Here is an 18,604-nt window from a genome sequence, read left to right on the forward strand (position 1 = left end):
TGATCATCTCCTGATCTACTACTACTATTTCATATTTCATATCTCAAAAAAAAAACAAAGTGAAAACATTGGTTTTTTTTTGGGTTTTTTTTTCAAAGGGCACCATTCCAGATATCCATGTTATGCACATCTCCTCACAGCGTTCTCTCAGAAATCAGCTGTCCTTGGTTGATTTTGATTGATACCATTCCTTAAAAACTCTTATTATGCTGATGGGATTTTTCCTTCTTGCTCAGATTATGCACTTGAGGGGGCATAAATTCAAATTGGGGAAAGACAGTTGCAGAATAGATATGCAAAAATTTGCCTTTAGCCAGAGTGGTTGATTGCTGGAACAAACTTCCATCTATCGTTGTGGAAGTTGTTTAGCTTGAATAAATTCAAGGAAGAACTGGACAAACTTTTGGAGCAAATGGATAGGTGAATGAGAAGGTGTTTTTTTTTTTTGGCTGATGCTGTATAAGCTTGCTTTCTTGCATCATATGCCACTACTAATGCTATTGCTCGTTTTTTTGTTACTCACTAACATCTATTCATCATCTCACCTTTCACGTTGGAAATCATGGTGGATATACAGCTTATGACTGAAGAAATTGCTTCTTCAGTCCTAGCTGGAATATCCATAAACAGAGAAAAATGGGTTAACAGTGTATTCTAATTTCAGTGCTACAAGCAAACAAACATAGAACACTTATAAATAATGATTAGGTGTTTAGTCAGTAAAATAATATCTTTAATATAAATAGATACTGAATATCTTTAATTACAAATGGATACTGTAGCTTTCGAGACAAATCGTGTCTCTCCTTCAAGAGAAAATGGAAACTTTAGAGATAAAATTATTCTAATGGACACAGTTGTGCGTGCAGTGAGGCATGCGAGGGCACGAGGTAGGTCATTCAATCATTAAACTGGTATTTATTGTTGCTGCATGGAAGTGCGTCGTTTTTCTCCAGCGCTTGTCTAAACCTAAAACGGTTGTCTCTAAGATGGGGTGTAGTCTCATGCCTTTGCAGCGGTTCATGGCTCTCGAATTACAATATATTGAGTGACTCTAACCAGAGGCAGTGGCAAAAGTTTCGGGAGTGGTCAATTATTTCATAGTCCCGCTAGATTGAGGTCGTGGTGGGTGGACCAGAAGTGTACCGCAATTGCGGACTGGTCGGTCTCAGCAAGGCAAATTGCTCTGTCGTGTTCTGCAAGGTGGTCTTGAAGACGTCTCGAAGTCTCTCCTGTGTAGCAGCTGTCACACTCTTTGCAGGCTATGCGGTATATTACACTGCTGCATAAGAGAGGGGTGACCGGGGTCTTTACATTGGAAACTAGAGAACATAAGTTTCTACCAGGCAACTGCATGCATTTTATGCAGTATTCTCTGAGGATTTTTGAGATCCGGCCCGACATGCCTGGATAGTAGGGAATGTAGGTGGTAGGTACATTGTCCTGAGTTAATGGTGGTCTCGGGTGGACTGTGAGCTCCTGTGCTTGCAATAAGCACTTGTCTAATATGTGTGTTGGGTAGCCACAATTGATCAAGTCTGTCCTTACTCTAGAAATCTCGTTGTGCCTACGGCTCCAAGCCCTGGAGAATAGAGTGTGGGCAGTGCTGTTCAGATGACTAGGAGAATGACCAGATCTGTAGTTTGTGAACTGTCCGCACCACATAGGCTTACGGTATACTGTGGTTTTTAGATGTGGACCCATGTGTTTTACTAGGACGTCCAAGAATGGGAGAGATCAGTCTACTTCTAACTCTAGAGTGAACGGGATGAACACGGACAAGGAATTGAGATATTCTAGCAATGTTTCAGAGTCACGTGGGATGACGGTGAAGATGTCATCAACATATCTGCCAATGTTGTAATAGGTATTGGTGGGTTCAGGAGTATCTGTTCTTCCAATTCTTCCATGGCGATGTTGGCCACTACGGAACTAACAGGGGCACCCATGGCAGTGCCATGTACCTGCTGGTATATGGAATCCTCAAAGATAAAGATGCTGCTTGACAAGCACAGGTTGAGGGCAGTACAGATGTCATCAGTAGACAGTGATGTTCTGTTTGGAAGGTTTGAGTCATTCTCAAGGAGCCTCTTGGTACAGTGTACAGCCTGTTGGACAGGGATTGATGTAAATAGCGACACTACATCAAATGATGCCATAATAGCATTGTCAGAAATTGAGAGTTCTTTAATAAGGTGAATGAATTCGCCGCTGTTAGTGACAGTGTGGGTAGTATTTCCTACAAGAGGTGTGAGGAGTCATGCAATATATTTGGATAGTTTGTATGTAGGTGCATTGCAGCAGGACACTATGGGCCAGAGAGGAACACCTGGCTTATGGATTTTTGGTAACCCATAAAACTGTGGTAGTTGGCAGCCTGTGGCATGAAGAAGCTGCAGAGTCGGAGCAGAAATTTTCTTTGCTTTAAACCATGCATAGACAAGTTTATTGACGCATGACTCCAGACGTCCTAAGACTTTAATGGGCGGATCTGTCACAGGTTCATATACACTGGGGTCTTGCAGGAGGACCAGGGCTTTCTCTCGGTAGGCTGATCTGTCTAATACGACAGTGTGACGTCCCTTGTCAGCGGGAAGCACGACAATGGTGCTGTCCTTTCTTATAGAGGAAAGAGCAGCGTGCTGCCAGTGATTAAGGTTTGAGCAGGTGGGCTGTGTGCTTCAGAGGATGGAGGCAGTTTTGAAACGGATTTCATTAGCAGTTTCTTCAGGGAGGTTGGTAATGCTTGCTTCTACTCCCATAGCGAGTTGTGTGATCAGTGGTTTCGATGGCACAATGGTGAACTTCATACCGGTGGTCAAGACGTTGAGCTGTTCAATGGTTAGTTGTTTGCTGCTCAGATTTAGAACAAAGGAAGCCGTATTAGTTGAACGGGTGTTCATTCTTGAGGAGTGGGCCTCTCTGTCTAAATTGACAAATTTCCGTTGTTGCTGTTGTTGTTGTTGCGAACAATAAGTATCAGAGATATGGTTAGCTTGGCGACAGATGGTATGAACAAGGTCAGTAAATATTATAGATGTGATCCTACCTTGTAGTTCCTGTAAGAGCCTGAATTTATTGTAATCAGCTCTCTTGATTTCATAGTGGAGATAGGTTATCCACAATTTCAAGGTTTGTAGGCCAAAGTTGAAACAAGCACGGTCCATGCAAGTGCTGTTAAATGGGGCTTTATAGCGGAATCCTTTAGGGATGATGCGGTTGGTTTTGCACCTATGCGCAAAGTGCAAATGTTGCCTGTTGCAGGCTATCGAATTGAAGGACTTCTGCAGTTGAACACAATCACTGTAAATGTTTTGGCCATAAAGAGAACGTATGAGGATAAATGGGCCTGTTGTACTGGAATCCATAGGATATAAATGATGATTAGGTGTTTAGCCAGTAAAATAATATCTTTAATATAAATAGATACTGAATATCTTTAATTACAAATAGATACTGTAGCTTTCGAGACAAATCATGTCTCTTCTTCAACAGAAGATGGAAACTTTAGAGATAAAATTATTTTAATGGACACAGTTGTGCGTGCAGTGAGGCATGCGAGGGCACGAGGTAGGTCATTCAATCATTAAACTGGTGTTGTTGCTGCATGGACGTGAGTAGTTTTTCTCCAGCGCTTGTCTAAACCTAAAAACGGTTGTCTCTAAGATGGGGTTAGTCTCATGCCTTTGCAGCGGTTTATGGCTCTCGAATTACACAATATACTGAGTGACTCTAACCAGAGGCGGTGGCGAAAGTGTCAGGAGTGGTCAATTATTTCATAGTCACTTCAAGTAACACTTGGTTCAATCTGTTAAACGCCCTAAATACCACAAGAAACTAATTTTTCTCTGGTGTCTATATGAGACAACATCAAAAATGGTTACAAATACAGAAAACTTACTTATCATTTGTGCAAGGGTAGACAGATTTGCAGCTCTCTTCCTAGCTGGTAAAGAATGTCCAATGGAGTGGACTTTTGGGGTGTGGTTAGCACCATTAAAAACAGAGCTCTTAGGAGGCTGATTATCCTAAAATTAACAAATGAAAATTATATAATATATTATATAAATTTTACAATAATATTTTTTAAATTTGCATTCAAAAAATAAGATTCTAATTGCTCGGCTAACTTTATGCTTTCCCATATGCTTTTTACTATAAAATTTGGAAGTTTAGAATTTTCATCTGCACTATCATCCTCTGAATTGATTTTGTTTTACTTCCGATGCCATTTCCACCAAATCTGTTTGCCAGCCTCATTTGCTATCAGTAATTCTTAAACGTCTTTTTTTTTTAATTTTTTTAGGAGCATCGGCAACTAAGGCCCTGTTACTCTATGTGTATTGTCTATAAATTGCATGTATCCTGAGGTCGATTTTCTGTTTTGCTGGACAAAAAACCTGAGTTTCCAGCAGAAAAAACCATGCTACCCTCGCCTGACTAACTCAGCCAAATTGTAAAAAATTCCTCCCATCATCGATGGGATTTGAACTCGGGTCTTTTCCACCTGGTGTGGAGTGGAGGGCAATTCTATCAACTGTGATACCCACGAGGGCTTCAGTAGTCATATCATCAAAACCTTCCTCTCCTACCGATGTAGCAAGTTCGCACAGATTCTGTTTACTGCCAGTTCGACCATATTTCCTGAATGAACTCACTTTGGTCACACATTTTTCCACACACATTGACGGTTTTATTTCAGTGATAAAGCTATGATTCTGATAAAGTCCATAATTGAGAAATGTTTCCATGCCTCTATCACTTCAATAGATTTGGAATCAATTTTTTCCAAAATCCATTGTAATAATTTTCTGATGTAATGAGTTTTAAAGGTGGATATAATGCCTTGATCTAATGGCTGAATGAAAGAAGTTGTATTAACCCAGTACAACTGTGGTAGCAGGAACATAACTTCATTTGGATGGCCAGTGTGCAATCCAATATATAACTTTTTTTTCCCAACAAAATAAAATAGAGAGATTTCTCAATAATATATATATATATTTTTTTTTTGACTAGCGATCAACAGCGGGGATTCAACAAGAGTGTATATATATATTTTTTTTTATAATTTAATATAATAATATATATATATATATATTTTTTTTTTTTTGACTAGCAATCAACAGCGGGGATTCAAAAAAAGTGGTTATGTTTAAAAATTACATCTGGCATAATAGCAGGGTTTTCCCTGCACAAAAGCTCAAAAATACCCTGTTATGTGAAGTTTACTGAAATTCTCTAAACGTATTAGAGCGAAACAATGTTATATAAGTACCATGTTGTGTGAGGATTGCTGCAATTTATTGATCGTGTTAGAGCGAAACTGTGTTGTAGAAGTACTGGAGGTTGCCTGTACTTTACATTTGTCAATGTTAAACTTCAGTTGCCACCTCTAGGCCCATCTGCTCAACTTTTCCAGATACCGTTGCAGCAGCATACTATCATTACTAATCCTACCAACCTTTGCATCATCTGCAAACTTAGACATTAACCCTGATATACCTTCATCAATATCATTGATAAATACAGAAACAACAATGGGCCCAACACCGAACCCTGGGGGACTCCACTAATAACATTAGTCCACGAAGAGCAGTGTCCATGATTACCACTCTCTGTCTGGTCCCACTCAACCATCCTTTTATCCATTGTAGCAACTTGCCCGTAATGCCACACTGCTCCAATTTGTACAGTAGTCCTCCATCCATCCATGAGCAGCAGTATCAAAAGATTTCCTGATATCCAAGTATATGATATCAAAATTATTTTTTTGCATCCAGTTCCTTTGTGACCACAGCATGGTATCCAATCAAATTTGTCGGACAAGACTTCCCCTTAACAAAACCATGCTGTGTCCGAGCTATAACTGAAGTCTTCTCTAAATGATCCTGCAGTGCTTCTTTAACTAGTGCCTCCATTAATTTTCCGGGAACAGAAATTAAACTAACAGGTCTGTAATTACTCATGTCACCTTTTGATCCCCCTTTGTGAATTGGGGACAGGTTAGTATCAATAATATTTGCACATCTTCAGTCCATAGGGACCTCACCTGAGTCCAAGGAAGTTTTCATAATTATGGTTAAGGATTTGCTAACTTCCTTTAATATAATTGGATAGATCCCATCCATCCACCCAGGACCCTTTATGTTCAATTTCAACAATTTCTCCTCCACTTTGCTCTCAATTATTACAAATTCATTTAGCTCACTGGCAGAGTTTGATAAACTTCTGGCATTCACCTCCCTGAATAACTCATGTGAATGTAGATGCAAAATACGCATTCAGTTTGTCAGCTACCTCAGCAGGTGCATCAACAATCGAACCATCGATGTCAAGAGAACCAATCTGATTCATCCCCTTCCTTCTAGAATTTAAATAACTGAAGAAGTCTTTACTGTTTTTCTTTGCATCATTTGCCAGAGATTTCTCATAATCTGCCTTTGCCTGCCTAACCTCCTTTGTGATTGATTACAGACTACCTTATATCTACCATAGGCATCTGATAATTTACATACATCCCATGCATTTTTCTTCTCTGCCACGAGTCTCACTAGGTTGTCTGACATCCATTTAGGCCTAAACCTTGACCAGTATTTCTTAATTGGTATGAAAATCCTAGTAGCTTCCAAGATTAATTCCTTGAATGATTTCCATTTAGAATTTGCTGTTGGTAACATCATCAGTTGGTTCCACTATATAGAATTTAAAAATCTCTGAGACCACTATAGTCTGTCTTCTTCAAGAGGAGTGTTTTCATTTACAATCGGTTTCCTCAACCTACAAGTTATTTTTTGGTAGGAATTTTTTCCCACCATAAAGTGTGGTTAAGGTGTCTTGGTCAGTTAAACCTCGGACTGTCGTGCACTCCCATACTCCATCCATCCATGTCCACCTAGGTCTTCTTCTTCTCTTTCTTCCTGGAGGTATCTATTCCAGGATAGACTTTGGATATCTGGTTTCCTGCATCCATTTTACATGTCCGTACCATGTTAAACGCTTTTCTTTGATAGTATCAATAATATTCTTCTTCACTTCCATTTTCTCTCTTAGACCACTGTAGTCGCCTTTAAGAAAAGCAAAAACCCTTCCCTTTACTCCTGATGGTAGTTACCTCTTTGAGTAAATCCCAATACAGCACACTGTGATCACTGCCACCTAGTGGTTCCTTTCTCTGCAGATTCTTAATGCATGAAGAATCACTACTGATAATCAGATCAAGAGTATTACTCCTCTAGTTGCTTCCCGAACATGCTGATGTAGAAAACAATCATCCAATAAATCCACAAAAGCCCTGCTAGTGTGTGAGTGACCAACCCACAAATTCCAGTCAATATCTGGGAAATTAAAATCCCCCATTATAAGACTCTGATTTACTGGCCCATTCTATTTCCCTGAACAGTTTCTTATTTTACTCATCAGAGTCATTAGGCCTATAGCACACTCCTACTCTCAATTTTCACCTCCCGATGCTTATATCACGCCAAACTGACTCGACAATGCACTGTCCAGCGACGTCAACTGGCTTCACTTCCTTGGATTTTATGTGTTTCTTAACTAATAGCATAACCCCTCCTCCCTTCCTGTCCTGTCTATCCTTCCTGTACACGTACCCCCCAAATTCCAGTTCTGCATTCCTTATATCTGTATGACACCACGTCTCTGATATCCCAACAATATCTGCCTTTGATGTTTTGAGCAATACCTCAAATTCATCAAATTTATTTATCAAACTCCTAGCATTGGTGTACACGCAAGTATACATGCACCTGTTCCTATTCTTAGCTACAATAACACAACCCATGTGTTTACTTGTACTGCAATTACTTCCAGCAGTTTCTGAAATATCCTGCATCTTGTTTTCCGGGCTGCTGCTCATTCCAATAGAAGCAGTGCAAGAATCACTTTCACCTCTGCCAGTGGCTACTGTTAATCTCTTAGTCCTTGTATCCCCGCAAGCTAGCAATTTTCCGACCCACCTAACACTGCCTCAATAGTATCAGCAAATATTCTTGCACTCTTTCTATTTAAGTGTATCCCATCCCTGTAGAAGCAGTCTCTCCTCTTAACAAGTACAGACCGGGCTGAAAAAAATTCTACCCCTTGAGCCTTGCACAATCTTTCCAGGGCCAAATTGATCGACAAGGCTCTCATCATATACTCCCTCCTGTGAAGCAGTTTGGAGCAAAACAGAAAAGCTGACTTCAGACAACTAAACTCATCTGGCTAGATTGAAAAATCGTATTAATTCCAAACACAGTTTAATAAATGTATTTAATATTTCAATATTCAATACATTTACTGGACTGAATACTGAAATATTTCAGTTCAAAATAGTTCATTGTGTGTATTACTTCGTACTATTTCATTATTATTTTATTTTTACTTTATGCTCTACATTATCATAATTCTATACTCAACCTGTCAGAATTAAGCTTATTTCTGAAATTTGTTTTACTGTGAAAAGTAACTCTTGGAAGATTTTCTGTACATCTATTGGTACAGCCAAAAGCTGAACAGTCTGGTTCATAGTTTATAATTTGATAAGAAAGTAAAGCAATTACAATGCTTAACACAGAACGAAGGAATAGATATGAACAATGTTTTGAGTTGGGCAATCCTAGAGTGCTCTACAAGCTTGGAAGTGATATTTCTACTCTCTAGGTTCTATTCTCTTTGACACAATTACACTTATGGTTTTCACCGTCACACACAACTGTGACAAGACCAAAAAACAAATTTGTCCTCAAATTAAAAAAAAATACCTTTTCTATATACAATATAAGCTAATTACAGAAAGTGCAATTATTTTTTTTTTTTTATGAAAACAACAAGCAAAGAGCTATTAGAGCATACAATACTTAGTATCATGCATGGGTTGAAGGGTGAGAAGATAAAAGGAGATACTTGTTAACACCAGATTTCAATTTCCGTAGATTGCAATTTTCAGCAAATACGTATGAAAGAAAACAGAAGTTGAAGGAATAAATAAGAAAGAAGAAAGGTTAGTTCTGTGAGTTTCAAGTTGGACAATAAAAGGATGCTGACTGGTTGCAGCATGTGTTTAGACTGGATGGAGAGAGAGAGAGAGAGAGATGGGAGGGATTATAGAAGCCAATTCAGAAGAACAGTATTCATGGAAGTATCTATAGAAGAGGCATGCAGCAGACATAGAATGTCTACGAGACAGAGTGGAGGGACTTTGTAAGGGATGAGTCATCAATTAATCCAACTCCCAGAAGCCTGAGAGGGGTTTTGGGGGCACTACCCCGGTTGTGGGAACAATATTCCATGGTGAGGTGGATTTGTAAAATGTGCAGAGTGAACAGTTGTTTGGAAGAAAAGTAACACCAAGAGTGAAAGAGAGAACCCAGTTTTTTAGATGCAAAGAAAGCAATATTTGTAATGTGCTTATACCAAGAAATATTACAAGTCAGAGTAACCCCCACGAGAGATATATGATCTTGCCTAGAGTGTCAGAATGTCATCAAAGAAAAGCATAGAATTAGAAGAATCCTTTTTGTGAAATATAACACAGGACTGAGTTTTAGAAGGATTGAAATCAACTAATTTATCTTTTCCCCTACTGGAGAATTACCTGGAGATTAGCATTTAAGGAATTGGTAGCAGATATTAGAGAAGTTGAACTGTTTGTGCAGGGCAAGGTTTCTCAACCTGGAAGGTGAACTACAATATGCTATCATCAGCAAACTATAGATAGGATTTCTGGTTAATGAAAAAGATCATTAATAAACAAGAGCAAAGAGTAGGAGAAAGAACTGATAAATAGCTGTCTTATAATTTTTCCACCAAAATTAGTGGAAAAATTAGCTGTTCAGTTTAATTACAACTGCATAATATTTATTACTCTTCTCCCACACTTTTTTTTTTAGTTTCTTATCTCTCTCTCTCTCTCTCTCTCTCTCTCTCTCTTTCTATATATATATACACAAGTGACACCACATTCACCTTACAAAACAATATACATGAAGCAGCAGGATCATCTAAAGCTAAAAGTAACGATACTGCATTACATTTAATCTGTGATTTTTCCTTTTTACATAGAAGCATGAAAAAAATAAATAATAATAATTACTGGATTTCTAATTTTTCAATTTTAATAAAATTTGGAATGGTTTGGCAAATATTTTTAAAAGGTCCAAATATAAAATTTCATGAAAATTCACTGGGTATCGAGCTGTTTCATGTAGACAGCCCGATCAAAGACAATAGGTGCATATGCAATTATATACATAAAATGAAAAAAATAAAATAAAATAATAAATAAGTGAAGTGGAGTGATAAAATAGGGATAGAAAATATAAAAAAAATAAAAAAATTCCAGTTTTTAACTTGTTTTCATAATATGAACTGTAAAGTTCACAAGCCATTTTCAACCCCCCCCTCCTCCTTTTAATCCTTGTAAAAAAAACGTTTATTTTGCTCGCAAAATTTTATTTACATTTATTTCAGTAATAAATTTAAATTTCAGTAATGACAAAATTTTATTCTCATTTATATTTATGTTTATGCTTTTTACCCTTTGGCTTGGGGTTTACATCAGAAATGAAGACATGTTGGTATTTGCTTGTAATCCTGACCATTGACAACTGACAAGAGGCCAGTTTTATAAGTTGTGTGGCAACGAATGTCCCTATTTTGCCATTTTTATAATGATTCATCTTTAATTATACATTTTTTAAACCTTCTATCACTCTCTAGCTCCCTCACATTTTTTTTTTTTTTTTTTTTTTTTTCACCATTGTTCATGCTCTGCATTTGCTGCCTTTGACTGCACTAGAGTACTTCCTCTTTTTTCCATTTTTCTGCCTTCTTGTTTTCACTTTTTTTTTAAATTCTATTCAGTGTGTATGTGTGAATGCACCTAAAAACTAACAAACAAATTTTTTTGTTACAGAGCGTAATCATACCAATTTTTTCCTTGATGCATTACCCTTTAATTTTACATTTTGAGACATCAGAACAGAAGATACTTGGGAAAAGGATGGTTGGATAGCTCCTTTACTTTGAAACATATGCTGTGCCTAAATAAATAAATAAAAAACATTACACACTTACACAGAGATTCAAAATACAGTAACAGAGATCAAGAGAAAATCATTATATTGCTAAACACAAGCTTCTTTGGTCTTTAAAAAGAGAGGCAACTAATTTGAAGTTGAAATTTCAAATTACACAATTAGAACAAATATGTATTATTTCATAAATAAGCTTTTCATTAGCATTTAATTTTATGTGCATTTTAAAAATATTTTAACAAATGCACTTAGAAATAGACAAATAATTCTGTCTCCATCTCTCAGAAGAGAAATTCTCTCTGCCACCCAGAAAATTTTTTGAAAATAATTTAACATTTACATTCATAAGAAATTAATAATCATAATCAAAATATTCTTAACGTCTGGAAATGTTACAAAATAAAAGCATTATTTGAACATTTAACTAGGTATTTAGTTTAATTTGTGTCTTGAAGACTGAGTCAATGACTTCATTGTTAAACAGGTTTTAATTTTAATTAAATTCCCTTTAACTGCATGTAACAGATTGGGTCATTATCCAAGTTGCTGATGGGCTGAAGCTGCCCATTTATTTATTTCTTTTTCATTACAGGCAAGCCCCGTATACCACAGTACTTCTACAACACCGTTTCGCTCTAACACGATTGATAAATTGCGGAAATCCTTGCACAACTTATATAACACCGGTACTTATATAACACCGTTTCACTCTAACACAGTTAGAGAATTTTGGCAAACCTTGCATAACAGGATATTTTTGAGCTTATATTAGATGTACAGCGCAATTTCTATTATGTTAGCATTAGCAGAGGCATTTGATGCAAGAAAGCAAGCTTATGCAGCATCAGCCAAAAAAAAAAAAAAAAAAAAAAAAAAACCCACTTCCACTTCACCCCTCTGTTCGTTCGAAATACCTGTCCAGCTGAGCCTTAAACTTATTTAGGCTATCAACCTCCACCACAAGGGATGGAAGTCTGTTCCACCAACCAACCACCTGCTGGCTAAAGGCAAATTTCCTCACGTCTATCCTACATCTGTCTTTCCTCAATTTGAATTTATGCCCTCTCAGGTGATTATTCTGAGCAAGAGGAAGAATCCCATCAGCATTGAGCATGCTTAAACCATTCAAGGCTTTATACACCTCTATCAGATCACCTCGCTGCTGCCTAGTCTCCAGACACTGTAATTTGCAAAACTTAAGCCTTTCTTCGTAAGAGCACCCCTTTGTTCCATTCACTAATCTTGTTGCCCTTCTCTGTACTCGTTCCAGCAGCTCTACATCCTTCTTGAAATGAGGCCTCCAGACCTGTATACAGTACTCTAGGTGTGGCCTGACCATTGCCTTATACAATGGAATAATCACCTCCTTATCCCTGCTGGAAAAATTCCTGTATATCATTGACAATACTCCATGAGCTACTCTTGCAGCCCGTCTGCACTGCTCAGAGAACTTCATATATGCCTGCACAACCACCCCCAAGTCCCTTTCATTCTCTAGCACTGTCAGTGTAGTACCACAGAGTTGATACGTTGCTCTGGGGTTGCTGTTTCCCATGTGTAGTACTTTACATTTGTCAATGTTAAACTTCATTTGCCACCTCTCAGCACATCTGCTCAACCTTTCCAGATCCTGTTGCAGCAGCATAGTGTCAGTAGTGTCCTTGACAACCCTGCCAACCTTTGTATCATCTGCAAACTTGGACATTAAGCTTGATATACCACCATCAATATCATTTATAAATACAGAAAACAATAATGGACCCAACACTGAACCCTGAGGGACTCCACTAATAACATTAGTCCACGATGAGCAGTGTCCATTGATTACCACTCTCTGTCTTCTCCCCCTCAACCACCCCTTTATCCATAGCAGCAATTTGCCTCCAATGTCACACTGCTCCAATTTGTGTAGCAGTCTTCCATGTGCAACAGTATCAAAAGCCTTTCTAAGATCCAAGTATATAATATCAAAGTTATTCCCTGCATCCAGTTCTTTTGTGACTGCATCATAATATCCAATCAAGTTGGTCAGGCAAGACTTCCCCTTAACAAAACCATGCTGTGTCTGAGCTATAACTGAAGTCTTGTCTAAATGATCCTGCAGTGCTTCTTTAACCAGTGCCTCCATTAATTTTCCTGGAACAGAAGTTAAGCTCACAGGTCTATAATTACTTGTGTCAGCCTTTGATCCTCCTTTGTGAATTGGGGTCACATTTGCACATTTCCAGTCTATGGGTACCTCCCCTGAGTCCAAGGAAGCTCTCATAATTATGGCTAAGGGTTTGCTTACTTCCTTTGCTGCCTCCTTTAATATAACCGGATAGATCCCATCCACCCCGGGTGCCTTTCTTGTGTTTATCTTCAACAGTTTCTCCTCCACTTTACTCCCAGTTATTTCAAGATTCTGTAGCTTACTGCTAGAGTTGAATACACCTCTGGCATTCCCCTTGCTGAATAACTCCTCACGTGTGAATGTCGATGCAAAATATTCATTTAGTTCGTTAGCTACCTGAGCAGGATAATCAACAGTTGACCCATCAATATCAAGTGGACAATCTGATTCATCCCCTTCCTTCTAGAGTTAACATAAGTAAAGAACTCTTTGCTGTTTTTCTTTGCATCCCTTGCCAAGGATTTCTCGTAATCTGCCTTTGCCTGCCTAACCTCCTTTGTAACTTGGTTACAGATCAACTTGTATCTATCATAGACTTCTGTGTCATGTGTTAATTTGTAAGTATCCCATGCATTTTTCTTCTCTGCCATATGCCTCATTAGTTCATCTGACATCCATTTTGGCCTAAACCTTGAACAATATTTCTTAGTTGGTATGTAAAGCCTAGTAGCTTCCAAGATAAGTTCTTTGAATGCTTCCCATTTTGAATTTGCTGTTGGTAACATCATCAGTTGGTCCCACTGTATAGAATTTAAATACTGTCTCAGTCCATCGTAGTCGCCTTTACGGAAGCAATAACCCTTCCCTTTACCCCTAATGGTAGTTACCTCTTTGAGTAAATCCCACTTCAGCACACTGTGATCACTGCCACCTAGTGGTTCGTTTATCTGCAGATTCTTAATGCATGAAGAATCACTGCTGATAATCAAATCAAGAGTATTACTCCCTCTAGTTGCCTCCTGAACATGCTGATGTAGAAAACAATCATCCAATAAATCCAAAAGCCCTGCTAGTGTGTAAGTAACCAGCCCCCAAATTCCAGTCAATATCTGGGAAATTAAAATCTCCCATTATAAGACTCTCTGATTTACTGGCCCACTATTTCCCTGTACAGTTGCTTATTATACTCATCAGAGTCATTAGGCCTATAGCACACTCCTACTCTCAATTTTCATCTCCCAATGCTTATGTCACACCAAACTGACTCAACACTGCACTGTCCGGCAATGTCGACTGGCTTGTGATTTTTCAACATTTCCACTCTTTTTGAATCCCTGCTGTTGATCTGCTAGTCAAAAAAAAAGAAAAAAGAGAAATCCCTGTATTTTATTTTTTTGGGAAATCCCCATATTATGTTCTGTGCTATTGAACATGTGCTTGTTGAACTTGTGAAAAAAATCTAGCTTTCAAAGTTTTATTACTATTGGATAGCACGCCAGGCCATCCAAAAGATTTAAGTCATCCAAACGTTGAAGTTGTTTCTACCAACACAGTTGTACTAGGTTAATACAACTTCTTTCATTCAGCCATTAGATCAAGCCATTATTTCTGCCTTTAAAACTCATTAATCACAAAACCGTTACAATGAATTTTGGAAAAAATTTATTTCAAATCTATTGAAGTAATGGAAACATTTCTCAATTTTGGACTGTATCAGAATCATAGCTTTATCACTCAAGGAAGTAAAACCATCAACATTAAATGCGTGTGGAACAAAAAAAAAAAATGTATGGCCAGAGTTAGTTATTCAGGAAATATGGTTGAACTGTCAGAAAACGGAATCAGTGCGATAGTAGAACTCGCTAAGACGGTAGGAGGGGAAGGTTTTGATGATGTGACTACTGAAGCCCTCGCAGGTAGCACAGTTGATACAATCGCTCTCATCCCCACACCGGATGGAAAAGACCTGAGTTCGAATCCCATCGATGATGGGAGGAATTTTTATGGGCCTTTTTCACAACGTGGCTGAGTTACTCGGGACCATGCGAGAGTAGCATGGCTTTTTTCTCCCGGAAACTCGGGTTTTTCGTCAAGCAACACAGAAAATCGACCTCAAGGCACAAGCAATTTATAGACAATATACACAAAGCAACATGGCTTAGTTGCCGATGCTCCTAAAAAAGGTTTTAAAAAAAATATATATATATATATATATATATATATATACATAAGACATTCAAAAATTACTGGTAGAAAAAGAGGCTGGTGAAGCAGATTTGGTGGAAATGGCATTGGAGACGAGGAAACTCAAATCAATTCAGATGATGATAGCGCAGATGAAAATTAGCATTAGCATTAGTAGAGACATTTGATGCAAGAAAGCAAGCTTATGCAGCATCAGCCAAAAAAAAAAAAAAAAAACCACTTCCACTTCACCCCTCTGTTCGTTCAAAATACCTGTCCAGCTGAGCCTTAAACTTATTTAGGCTATCAACTTCCACGACAAGGGATGGAAGTCTCTTCCACCAACCAACCACTCGCTGGCTAAAGGCAAATTTCCGCATGTCTATCCTACATATGTCTTTCCTCAATTTGAATTTATGCCCTCTCAGGTGATTATTCTGAGCGAGAGGAAGAATCCCATCAGCACTGAGCATGCTCAAACCATTCAAGGCTTTATACACCTCTATCAGATCACCTCGCTGGTGCCTAGTCTCCAGACCCTGTAATTCGCAAAACTTAAGCCTTTCTTCGTAAGAGCACAACTTTGTTCCATTCACTAATCTTGTTGCCCTTCTCTGTACTCATTCCAGCAGCTCTACATCCTTCTTGAAATGAGGCCTCCAGACCTGTATACGGTACTCTAGGTGTGGCCTGACCATTGCCTTATACAAGGGAATAATCACCTCCTTATCCCTGCTAGAAAAATTCCTATATACCATTGACAATACACCGTGAGCTACTCTTGCAGCCCGTCTGCAGTCAGAGAACTTCATATCTGCCTGCACAACCACCCCCAGGTAGCTTTCATTCTCTAGCACTGTCAGTGTAGTACCACAGAGTTGATACGTTGCTCTGGGGTTGCTGTTTCCCATGTGTAGTACTTTACATTTGTCAATGTTAAACTTCATTTGCCACCTCTCAGCCCATCTGCTCAACCTTTCCAGATCCTGTTGCAGCAGCATAGTGTCAGTAGTGTCCTTGACAACCCTGCCTACCTTTGTATCGTCTGCAAACTTCGACATTAAGCTTGAGATACCATCATCAATATCATTTATAAATACAGAAAACAATAATGTACCCAACACTGAGCCCTGAGGAACTTTACTAATAACATTAGTCCACGATGAGCAGTGTCCATTGATTACCACTCTCTGTCTTCTCCCCCTTAGCCACCCCTTTATCCACAACAGCAATTTGCCTCCAATGTCACACTGCTCCAATTTGTGCAGCAGTTTTCCATGTGCAACAGTATCAAAAGCCTTTCTAAGATCCAAGTATATAATATCAAAGTTATTCCCTGCATCCAGTTCCTTTGTGACTGCATCATGGTATCCAATCAAATTGGTCAAGCAAGACTTCCCCTTAACAAAACCATGCTGTGTCCGAGCTATAACTGAAGTCTTCTCTAAATGATCCTGCAGTGCTTCTTTAACTAGTGCCTCCATTAATTTTCCTGGAACAGAAGTTAAACTCAGAGGTCTATAATTACTTGTGTCAGCCTTTGATCCTCCTTTGTGAATTGGGGTCACATTTTCACATCTCCAGTCTGTGGGTACTTCCCCTGAGTCCAAGGAAGCTCTCATAATTATGGCTAAGGGTTTGCTTACTTGCTCTGCTGCCTCCTTTAATATAACTGGATAGATCCCATCCACCTCTGGTGCCTTTCTTGTGTTTATCTTCAACAATTTCTCCTCCTCTTTACTCTCAGTTATTACAAGATTCTCTAGCTTACTGCTAGAGTTGAATACACCTCTGGCTTTCCGCTTGCTGAATAACTCCTCACGTGTGAATGTCGATGCAAAATATTCATTTAGTTTGTTAGCTACCTGAGCAGGACCATCAACAGTTGATCCATCGATATCAAGTGGACCAATCTGATTCATCCCCTTCCTTCTAGAGTTTACATAAGTAAAGAACTCTTTGCTGTTTTTCTTTGCATCCCTTGCCAAGGATTTCTCGTAATCTGCCTTCGCCTGCCTAACCTCCTTTGTAACTTGGTTGCATATCAACTTGTATCTATCATAGGCTTCTGTGTCATGTGTTAATTTGTAAGTATCCCATGCATGTTTCTTCTCTGCCATATGCCTCATCAGTTCATCTGACATCCATTTAGGCGTAAAACTTGAACAATATTTCTTAGTTGGTATGTAAAGCCTAGTAGCTTCCAAGATAAGTTCTTTGAATGCTTTCCATTTTGCATTTGCTGTTGGTAACATCATCAGTTGGTCCCACTGTATAGAATTCAAATACTGTCTCAGTCCATCGTAGTCGCCTTTACGAAAGCAATAACCCTTCCCTTTACCCCTTATGGTAGTTACCTCTTGGAGTAAATCCCACTTCAGCACACTGTGATCACTGCCACCTAGTGGTTCATTTATCTGCAGATTCTTAATGCATGAAGAATCACTGCTGATAATCAAATCAAGAGTATTCCTCCCTCTAGTTGCCTCCCGAACATGCTGATGTAGAAAACAATCATCCAATAAATCCACAAAAGCCTTGCTAGTGTGTGAGCGACCAGCCCCCAAATTCCAGTCAATATCTGGGAAATTAAAATCTCCCATTATAAGACTCTCTGATTTACTGGCCCACTCTATTTCCCTGTACAGTTTCTTATTGTACTCATCAGAGTCATTAGGCCTGTAGCACACTCCTACTCTCAATTTTGATCTCCCGATGCTTATGTCACACCAAACTGACTCGACACTGCACTGTCCAGCGATGTCCACTGGCTTCACTTCCTTGGATTTTATGTATTTCTTAACTAATAGCATAACCCCTCCTCCCTTCCTATCCAGTCTATCCTTTCTGTAGACGTTTTACTCCCCAAATTCCAGTTCTGAATTCCTTATATCTGTGTGACACCACGTCTCTCATATCCCATCAATATCTGCCTTTGATGTTTTGAGCAATACCTCAAATTCATCAAGTTCATTTACTAAACTCCTAGCATTGGTGTACACGCAAGTATACATGCACCTATTTCTATTCTTAGCTACAATAACACAACCCAAGTGTTTACTTGTACCGCAATGACTCCCACCAGTCTCTGAAATATCCTGCATCTTGTTTTTCAGGCTTCTGCTCATTCCAATAGAAGCTGTGCAAGAATCTCTTTCATCTCTGCCGGTGGCTACTGTTAATCTATTCGTCTTTGTCTCCTCCCAAGCTAGCAGTTTTCTGCCCCACCTAACACTGCCTCGATAGCATCAGCAAATATTCTTGCACC

At 38.7% G+C, this 18,604-nt stretch overlaps 1 protein-coding gene across 1 annotated transcript in view; it reads right to left on the minus strand.

Moving 5' to 3' along the window:
• LOC150084675 (uncharacterized) overlaps positions 1 to 18,604 on the minus strand; it is a 284,941-nt gene that overhangs the window by 210,624 nt on the left and 55,713 nt on the right. Inside the window, exons 5-6 of the mRNA XM_090376319.1 lie at positions 10,932 to 11,045; positions 3,902 to 4,028 (exon numbers count right to left, since the gene is read on the minus strand). Of these exons, the coding sequence (XP_090232445.1) occupies positions 3,902 to 4,028; positions 10,932 to 11,045 (241 nt within the window). The remainder of the gene's footprint in view (positions 1 to 3,901; positions 4,029 to 10,931; positions 11,046 to 18,604) is intronic.

Source organism: Mastigoproctus giganteus, chromosome 6 (genome assembly GCF_048544385.1).
Source record: "Mastigoproctus giganteus isolate SK-2022 chromosome 6, ASM4854438v1, whole genome shotgun sequence".
Classification (NCBI taxonomy): domain Eukaryota; kingdom Metazoa; phylum Arthropoda; class Arachnida; order Uropygi; family Thelyphonidae; genus Mastigoproctus; species Mastigoproctus giganteus.